At 51.0% G+C, this 9,773-nt stretch overlaps 1 protein-coding gene across 1 annotated transcript; it reads left to right on the forward strand.

Annotated features, from left to right (window-relative positions):
* The first annotated feature begins 220 nt into the window (after positions 1-220).
* Clec3b (C-type lectin domain family 3 member B) lies at positions 221-6,999 on the forward strand. The gene is made up of 3 exons (XM_005082289.4): positions 221-446; positions 3,800-3,898; positions 6,336-6,999. The coding sequence occupies exons 1-3, from the start codon at positions 338-340 to the stop codon at positions 6,734-6,736; spliced, it is 609 nt and encodes a 202-aa protein (XP_005082346.1). The 5' UTR covers positions 221-337; the 3' UTR covers positions 6,737-6,999.
* The last annotated feature ends 2,774 nt before the right edge of the window (positions 7,000-9,773 follow it).

The raw sequence follows: 9,773 nt of genomic DNA on the forward strand, positions 1-9,773 counted from the left end.
TGCAGAGACTGACATGAGTCTTGCCTGAAATAATCACTGGACGGATTGAGCAATGGCAGCTATTGGCTGTCTATTGGAATCCCTTGAAACGCTGACTTTCTGGGAGGCAGGCCAGACTGCTGGGTGGCTGTCCACAGTCCTGTAGCTATGGCTCCAAAACCTTTCTCCTTTGGCAGGCTTGCTTTACTTTTTTTTTTTTCCTGTTTTGCATATCCTCAGCCAATTTTTCGGAGGGTTTCCAAGGCAGAGGTCCTTGTGTCCACAGCCTCAAGACGTGCCGCGCAGGCTGCAGTGACCACTGCTTTCGGGCCCAGGCATTGCAACCAGAAGCAGCAGTATGGGATTTTGGAGCACCTACCTGCTCGTCTGCCTCTTCTCCATCATGTCCCAGGTCACTACAGAGCCACCCACCCCCAAGACCAAGAAAGCTACAAATGTCAAGAAAGGTAAGCACCGGCCAGCTGCCCCTCCCAGCCCTCTAGGGGCAGCCTTCCCTTCATGTTCAGGGGGAGCAGTCACCCTCCCCTGCACTGTAGAGTCAGCTGCCCTCCTTGTGCTACCTCAGGCTCCTTCCCTTCATATCTGATTTTGATGAGTCCTCCTGGGATCTTTGGTGGGAGACCCTCTGGTGGCTGGGGAACTCTCACAGCCGGGATGGTTGTCAGAACTTCAAGAGTCTCCGACTCTTAGAATGGAGAATAACCTTATAGACTTACTCCCCCTCTGGCACCCAATATGTTAAAGAAAACAAGCCTCCAGCTTGGAGATGGTCAGTTCCCACAAGGGAGCACCAGCCTGGGTTTCCTCAACTGTGAGCCTCGGAGGGGTAGAATTTGCTGAAAGCCTTGCAGTCAACATTTAATAATGTAAAATATATAAAGCCCCCCTGGACAAGCTTTTGCTTGGCTCACGGGGGAAATGGGAGACAAACAGACTCTTAACTTCCATGGGGCATCAGTCTTATGACCTCAGACTGCTCTGAGAGCATCTCTGCTCTCCTCTGAGATGCTGAGGATGAGGTCATCCTGGGTGGGTGGAGATGAAACAGCAGAATGTTATGGCAATGACCAAGGTTGACACCCCTACAGGACAGGGAGGGTGACAGGAGACTCCCTGATGTGGAGACTCAGAGAAAAATAGCACCAGAGGCCAGCCAAGGGAAAGGGTGTGGAGAATCTACAGGCTCTCTGTACCTGGATCGTGAAATATAAAAATCAGCACGACAGCAAAGAACAGGCAGAACTCGGTTGGCCGGGTGCTTGCCCAGTGTCTGCAGGGAACTGGGTTGATCCCAAGCATGACACAGAACCCAGAGTAGTGGTGTACACTAATCCCGCACTCTGAAGCCCAGGCGGGAGGGCTATGCATTCAAGGTTATCTTCCATGTTGTAGCAGATTTGAGGCCAGCCAAAACTGCAGAATCCCTGTCGCAAAACAAAACAAAACAAAACAAAACTCCAGGAGTTGACAGCTTCCTGTGTGCTTTGTTGAGTGCTTGCCTCCTAGGTGTGACATCCTGTTTTCATCTCCAGCGCTTAAACAAACAGCAGCAAAACAAAGCTGGGGGTGGTGATCCATGCCTTCGATCTCAGAACTCTGGAGATAGAGGCAGGTGGATCTCTGACTTTGAGCCCAGTCTACGTAGGTGGTCTAGGCCATACAAGGATACACAGGGAGACCCTGTCTCAAAAAGCGACAAAACCAAATACCAAAGACTAAATTTACAATGTGAACAAAATTCAAAGCAGAATGGATACACATTGACATCATTCTGACAAAGGGATTTATCATGTGGAATATATGGAGAGGAATTCCACTAGCCTGAGCAATTAACATGTGCCAATAATTATTTCCAAAATTTGAATAGGCTGACTGAAAGTAAATATCTGTTGAGTATGTATAGAACTATTCCAGAATACAAATATAACAAACTACTTCCGGAAAGAAAAGCAAGGAGCAGTCTGAATTGGGAAAGATAATTTTTGGATGGTTTTGATTTATTCAATCAGATGAATATATAATGATTGTCTACAAAATGCTCACTTTATTTTTTTTATTTTTTGGTTTTTTTCGAGACAGGGTTTCTCTGTATTGTTTTGGAGGCTGTCCTGGAACTCCTTGGTAGACCAGGCTTGGTCTGGAACTCACAGAGATCCACCTGCCTCTGCCTCCCGGGTGCTGGGATTAAAGGCGTACGCCACCACCACCCGGCTAAATTGCTCATTTTAAAATAGGGGAACTGGATACCCAGCATGGTTCTGTCCACAAGCGTTGCCAGCATTGCCACTAAGGCATGTTGTGTGAAGGATTTAAAGGCAAACAAGATTTCTGGATATGGAAAGTGATTTCGAGTCTCTCAAGTTTTCCTCAGTCTTGTAAATCGTGTCAGTTGTAGGGAAAGAAGGGATCAGAACAGGGCTGCTTCCATCTTCAGTAATGACCACACACTAGCTCTGCTAATGCCCTGGTTCAGTTTCTGACCCACATTATCTACACGGTGCCCTGGGTTGGTGCTCCATATGAACCCATATGGAGCTCCATGTGAACCCAGAGTTCGAAGCAGAGGTACAGAGTGACCCTGGTTGCTGGATCCAACCCTATCTGCTTTGCTATTGTTCCTCTGGGTGTTATTTTTCCCACACATGATATTATATCACTGATTTTTGTACATGCAAGTTCATGCCTTTTTGCTTGTTTGTTAATCGCTTTGTTTGTTTGTTCGGTTGGTTTTGACACAGGGTTTTTTTGTGTAGCCCTGACTGTCCTGGAACTCACTCTGTAGACCAGGCTGGCCTCAAGACCTGCCTGCCTCTGCCTCCTGGGTGCTGGGATTAAAGGCATGTGCTGCCGCCACCTGCAAGTCCATGTCTTGGGCACAATTCTTTGGCAAAACTTCTAGTGGATGGACAAAGTCCACCTCAAGAATGTGGACTTTACATGAAATGACCCATGGAAGAACTCCCTACCCTTTGCCTCAAGCCACGCAGAGCTTTCCAAGAAACCCCTGAAACTTCAGAAAGACAGGGGTCCACTCACAGCTCTCAGTTCACACACACACACACACACACACACACACACACACACACACAGTGTCCCTCATCTGCTGATGCACTTGTCATTCATCCACACAGGCAGTTCGTATCAGAGATGTCATGTACCATTGAGCAGACAGGAAGTGTGTGGCTCTGTGGCTACTTGGATCAGGACTTTTGGCTAGCTACCATCCTGAGCAGGTCACTTAAATCTGGCCTGAGTTTCCTTGTTTGTGAAATGGTGACTCTCCAGGATGGTTATTTGCCCATGGCCCGTGGCATGGCTGAGGTGCTGCACGGCAAGCCCCAGGTTGCTCTCTGGGAAGTGGCTCCCTGGGTGAGCACGGGCCCTGTGCTATGTCATTTCTCCTCAGTCATTTCAGAGTGTTAGTATCCTCTGTACCTGTGTCACCTCTGTCACCCTCCACTCAGACTGGGGCTTGCTGTCTCTGCTTGGTCCTTATACTTGGCTTCTGTGATTTTATGACCCATAAACAGAGCAGATGAGGTGGCTGTTTCCCCCAACTCCTGCTAATCCCAAACCCACCATGACAAATGCAGGATAGGGAAGCCTGGAAAGGAACCGGGGACAGGCAAAAGGGGCCCACTGGAAGGTCAGATTCTCAGGCAGTGGGCAGAGACGGAAGGAACATGGAGAGATCTAGGCTGGGAGACGAAATTTCCCCTCGTCCCTTTGGGGTTGCCAGACAGGGAAGGGAGCATCTGCCTGCCTCAGGTTTTCATTGCCTTATGCCTCTCTGTCCTAGATCTGGTGAGCCCAAAGATGTTTGAGGAGCTCAAGAGCAGGCTGGACAGCCTGGCCCAGGAGGTGGCCCTACTGAAGGAGCAGCAGGCCTTGCAGACCGGTGAGCACAATATGACCGTGTGGAGGAACACTCCCAGGAAGGGGTCAGGCCGGTAACGGGCATCAGCGAGGAAGAAGGCTCAGTTTCCAGCCAGCGCCAAGCTCACGAGGCCCTGTCTTCACAGGCTTCCTCGGGGGAGGCTGCGTAACCCACACCTGTTAAGACCCCCCCGCAGTCAGGCACAGCTGTGTGTAGTCACAGCCAGAGGGCGTGGAGGTGGAGAGCTCCAGAGGCCAAGAGGGACTCCCAGCAGGAACCTACCACTGCTCAGTGGACTTGAGAGCTCTGGATCAGGGTCAGGAACTGTAGTGTAGCCTAGGCCAGCCCCAGGGGAGCTGTATTTACTAGTCTCACAGCCCTGGGACACACCACCCTTGCCTGATGCCCACCCCCACTGTGTGTCTGTAGATCTACAGATGGTCTCTAAATCACAGTAACCAGACCAGCATTTGTCAGTCCCAGGGTAAAGATACACCCGCTGATGGGAGCTGGAGAGACGGCATGGCAACTAAGAACGCTAATGCTTTAATAAAGGACCAGAGTTTGGTTCCCAGCACCACGTCTTATGACTCACAACTGCCTATAACTCCAGTTCCAAAGGATCTAACACTTCCTGTCCTCCTCCATGTGCATTAACTCTCTCCTCTCTCTCCTCTCTCTCTCTCTCTCTCTCTCTGTGACACACACACACACACACACACACACACTTTAAAAATAAAAATGAGGCCAGGCCTGGTGGCACAATCCCAGCATTTGGTAGGCAGATTCTGAGTTCAAGGCCAGCCCATCTGTCTGCAGAGTATGTTCCAGGCCTGCCAGGGTCATACAGTGAGAATCTATCTGAAAGACGAGACAAATATTAATATGATAAGTCAAAAATAAAATCCTGGAGCTGGAGAGATGGCTCAGTCGTTAAGAGACCTAGCTGCTCTTCCAGAGGACCTGGGTTCAGTGCCCAGCACACACATGGTGGCTCACAACCATCTATAGCTCTAGCTCCAGGGGATCCAACGCCTTCTTCTGTCCTGAGGGCAACCACACACACACATGGCGTGCACTCACACAGACATACACACATACACACACACACAAAAAAACTTTAATAAAAATAAAATATTTTTAAAAAACATAAGATAGGCTAACTGAGGGAGAGGGAGGCCCACAGTCGCCCTGCTGGGGAGTGGCAGAGCAGGACCAAGGCCTCAGAGTTCAGGCGCCCTAAAGGCCAGGAGAGCCAGCCTCTGTTTTCTTGTTTGAGGTAGCTCAAACAGGCTGGCTAAAAGCACAGAGCTTTGGGACCAGGCCAGTCCTCCTTCGAGTTGGCTGTCCCTCTCACCATGGTCTCCATGTAGTATCTCTCTTCCTACTCCCCCTGTAACGTGCTTCAGTTCCGTGGTGTGCCGTGAGCATGCCATGGGCGTGTCTGGCCCCGATCTAGGTCTATGAGGCACCTGTGTGATGGGTGTGCTACAGAGCCCACAAGCAAACACTTCTGTGAGGCCTCGTTGTCAAATCCCTCAGAGACATGGGGATGTTTCTCTAGAATATTCGCTGAGTGAAATGGCTTACGTGCATGGGGTAGGGGCCAATACACACCCCTGACATACGTGGCCCCACAAGAAACAGATACCCCACCTGCCCCATGTTATGTTAGAAATCAAGCTAAACACAAACCACTACACCAAGCTCCCGTAAGTCCCTTCCTCCTAACCTGAGAGGCCAGTGTTCCCCTGAGCACTCTAGTTCAGAATGCCGTTCTGGAAGAGCCTGCCTTTCCCGTTCGGTCATCTGCCGCGATGTTCCACAGTCTCAGCTCATTCTCCCAGCTCCACCCGACCAGCCAGGGACCCGGTCTGGGCAGAGGTCTCTGTGTTGATCCCCCGTGGTGATTTAGGTGATAAGTACCTGGACTGTGATCTCCATCATTTCAAATAGGCAGATGCTTGGCAATACTGAGCTAGTGACTTGATCCTAGGGAGGGGCCCGGCGATGGAGCTCGGTGTAGGAGACTCTGGCTAGTTGGGGAAGCTGCCTTTGAGATGCAGGGGACTGAGGTCACATGCCTGGGGAGGGTGACGAAGGAAGCAGACCCAAGAGAGGCTAAGCTTAGAATAAGCCAGGTGCCTACCTCTGTGGCCCAGGGGACTATCCTGCCCTGGGCAGAGACCAAGTGACTTTTGCACTCCCTTCCTCCCTGGAAGTCAGTGACCCTGGCTAAGGAGCCCTTTGCAGCAGAGGGGTGGTCACTCCTGGAGCAGGGCACCAGGTCATCTTGAACAGTGATCTGAGTCCTTCAGTGTCTGCCACAGCAGGGTCCTGAAGCCGGGGGCAAGCAGGTTTCGAGCGATGGATGGGATGGAGGCTGGGGGCAGTCTGGAAGAGGTCTATTTGTCCTGGGGCACCCGAAACTTAATGTGACAGCTATCTCTCCTTGCAGTGTGCCTGAAGGGCACCAAGGTAAACTTGAAGTGCTTCCTGGCCTTCCCCCAGCCGAAGACCTTCCACGAGGCGAGCGAGGACTGCATCTCGCGTGGGGGCACGCTGGGCACGCCGCAGTCGGGGCTAGAGAACGAGGCCCTGTTCGAGTACGCGCGCCAGAGCGTGGGGAGCGAGGTGGAGATCTGGATGGGCCTCAACGATATGGCAGCCGAGGGCGCCTGGGTGGACATGACCGGCGGCCTCCTGGCCTTCAAGAACTGGGAGACGGAGATCACGGCGCAGCCTGACGGCGGCAAAGCCGAGAACTGCGCCGCCCTGGCCGTAGCGGCCAACGGCAAGTGGTTCGACAAGCGATGCCGCGAGCAGTTGCCCTACATCTGCCAGTTTGCCATAGTGTAGCCCAGCCTGGCCCTGAGCGAAGGGGCGCAGCCTGGGCCAGGGAGGAGTGAGGACCACGAAGAGTCACGGCTGTAGGCGGGTGGGGCTTATGGGTTGCTAGGGGGCGGGGCATCTATGGGCGGAGTCGAACTTCAGTGGGTGCCTGGTGGTTCCTGGTAAGAGAAAAGGCGATGCCAGGGCCCTGAGAGGGGCGGGGACAGCTTTCTGTCCTGGGTTCCCCCTTGTCTGGGTTTTGCGAATAAAGTTGGTTCAGAATCCCTGAATTTGACTGGTCGTCAGGTCAGGGTGGGGAGAAGAACCCAGGAGCCTGGCCCCTAACCCAGGAGAGCCTACATTTCCAGTACAACACACACTCCAATTTTGGCGGGTGTATTTGGGGCACGATCCTTTCTCTTGTTGGGGCATCCCATCTGTGGATGCCCTGACACGCAGAGGCCGACTGTAGGGTGAAGGATGAGCGGGTTGCCAAGGCTTCCCAGGGAAATTACTGTCTGCCTCTATCCTAATCCCAGGGGAGCTGGCCCAGGAGCCAAATCTGACAGTTTGTCCCGCTCCCTCCCACTCCATCACAGAGCACCACTGTGCCCACCGTATTGCAGGAGCTTTAAATACATAGTCTGGTGTAGTTTTATCCCCCCGGGGCAATCTGTGTTACTATGTCTTCCGGTAAGGAAGTCCCAGCATAGGGAAGTTCAGTGGCTCCAGCCAATGAAAACCTAGTGATTGCAAAGCCAGGGTTCAACCCTGGACTGATCCCACAGGCCGGAACCTTACCACCACCATTACTTACTGGTCTGGCTGGCATGACCAGAACTCTCCAAAGATGAAACACAAGTAGCCTAGCGCCTCCCTTTCCCCAAGTGTCTAACTGATCTGGCCTACGCCACCCCTGTGGACTCAGCTCTGTTACTGTTTCCTAATTCCCTCAGCACAGCCCTTAGTCACTAGAGGAACCTTCCCAGCGCCTTCTGCTTCTGCATAGGCCCACAGTTCCTCGCCATCAGTCCCACACCAATGACAGTGCAATTTGATTGACTGGGATGGGAGGCAGCCCGTAGTGAGTTGTGTACCCCACTGCCAGGCTTTCCGTCACTGGGTTATTATACGGGATACAAAGTCATGGGCAGGGCGACGAGAGCCATAGCTGTTAGTGTGGGAACATTCAAGGGTGTGCTTAGGATGGCCAGCCAGCAGGGCAGCTGACACTAAGAGCTCTGACCCCAATAGTCCTGGTCAGATTTCCTTAATAGTATGTTTCTCCCAATAAGTTGTGGGTCTGGGTAGAAAGGCAACCTGGAGGCTGGGCAGTGGTGGCGCACGCCTTTAATCCCAGCGCTCGAGAGGCAGAGGCAGGCAGATCTCTGTGAGTCCGAGACCAGCCTGGTCTACAAGAGTGAGTTCCAGGACAGCCTCCAAAGCCACAAGGAAACCCTGCCTCGGAAAAAAAAAAAAAAAAAAGGCAACCTGGACAGGCAGACAGGCAGTAAACCTTGCCTGCTTCCATCAGAAGATGGCAGTGTGGGAGAGAGAATGATTTCCTGCTCTTCAGTCTGGCTGGACCGGTCTTGGGTTTAAAGCACCTACGCACTGCAAATTCGGTCCACCTGTCCTCTCAGCTCTGTTTGTTTTAGAAGAGATCTCATTGTGTTGTCCAGGTGGACTTTGAGCTCCAGGGTTCATGCATGAACTCCTCCTGCCTCAGAATTCTTCACCACACCCTGCTCTTCCCATGCACAGGGTATAAAAAGCTCTAGGTTGGACATCAGAGGGACACTTTGAAAGACTCGTAAGATCCATTTTGCTAATTCAGTACTTTTTGTTTGTTTGTGTTTTCCAAGACAAGGTTTCTCTGTGTAATGTTGGCAGGCAGATCTTGTGAGCTCAAAGCCAGCCTGGTCTACAGCGTTCCATGACAGTCAATGCTATAGAGAGAAATCCTGTCTTGAAAAAAACCAAAACAAAACACAATTCCATTCAGAGTTTGTAAGGGTTATTTCCGAGGCCCAATGTCAGGTAGCCAGCAACTCGAGTAAGAACATGGTTTATCAGTTAAGTTGGAGATCCTGGCCCAGCCCTCAGAACACTTCCCTCCTTCTCCAGTAAAAGGCACTGTTGTTTCCTGCAGCGTGGACACACAGCTGAGACAATCTTAAAATGAAATTTGCCACAGGGGAGGTTAAGCTAAGGTCTCATGGCTAGCTCAGATGAACCCTGGGAGTTTCTGTTTCCCGTGGAAAGCAGCAGGTGCAACGTACTTCTCCAAACAGCCCGCTAGCCTAGACCTGGGTCCTGCTACGGTCAAATGCCCACCTTGCTTTCTCTACCCAACTCAGCCAGCTCTTAAGCCATCACTGTGTGGAGGAATTCTTGGATTTTGAAGTTTGGAGACCATGGGAGGGAGGTTGGTTTTGGCCCCAAGAGTTGTTTCTGTGTTGTTAAGAGCTAAGATGGGCCGGGCGGTGGTGGCGCACACCTTTAATCCCAGCACTCGGGAGGCAGAGGCAGGCAGATCTCTGTGAGTTTGAGGCCGGGATGGACCGACAGCCTCCAAAACAATACAGAGAAACCCTGTCTCGTAAAAACAAAACAAAACAAAACAAAACAAAAAAAAACAACAACAACAAAAAAGAGCTAAGCTGGGCTAGAGAGATGGGTTACTGGTTAAGAGCACCAGCTGCTCTTCCAGGAGTCCTGAGTTCAATTCCCAGCATCCACATGAGTGCTCACAACTAACTGCTTATAATTATAGTCCCATGGGATCTGATGCCCTCTTCTGGTGTGCAGATGTGGGTGAAGACAAAACACTCATACATAAACAAATCTTAAAAAAAAAAGCTAAGCTATGAGGTAAGAAACTGTTTTTTTTTTTTTTTGGATGATGACAGGCAAGTTTAAACACCAGGTCAATAGCAAGGGAGATTTTGGTTTGTTCTAAATGCTAGAGTTTTTTTTCCTTCTAAAATTAAGTTTTATTTATTTATTTATTTATTTTTGAGACAGGGTTTCTCTGTTTAGCTCTGGCTGTCTTGTATCTTGC

This window comes from Mesocricetus auratus, unplaced genomic scaffold (genome assembly GCF_017639785.1).
Source record: "Mesocricetus auratus isolate SY011 unplaced genomic scaffold, BCM_Maur_2.0 Super-Scaffold_100691, whole genome shotgun sequence".
Classification (NCBI taxonomy): Eukaryota; Metazoa; Chordata; class Mammalia; order Rodentia; family Cricetidae; genus Mesocricetus; species Mesocricetus auratus.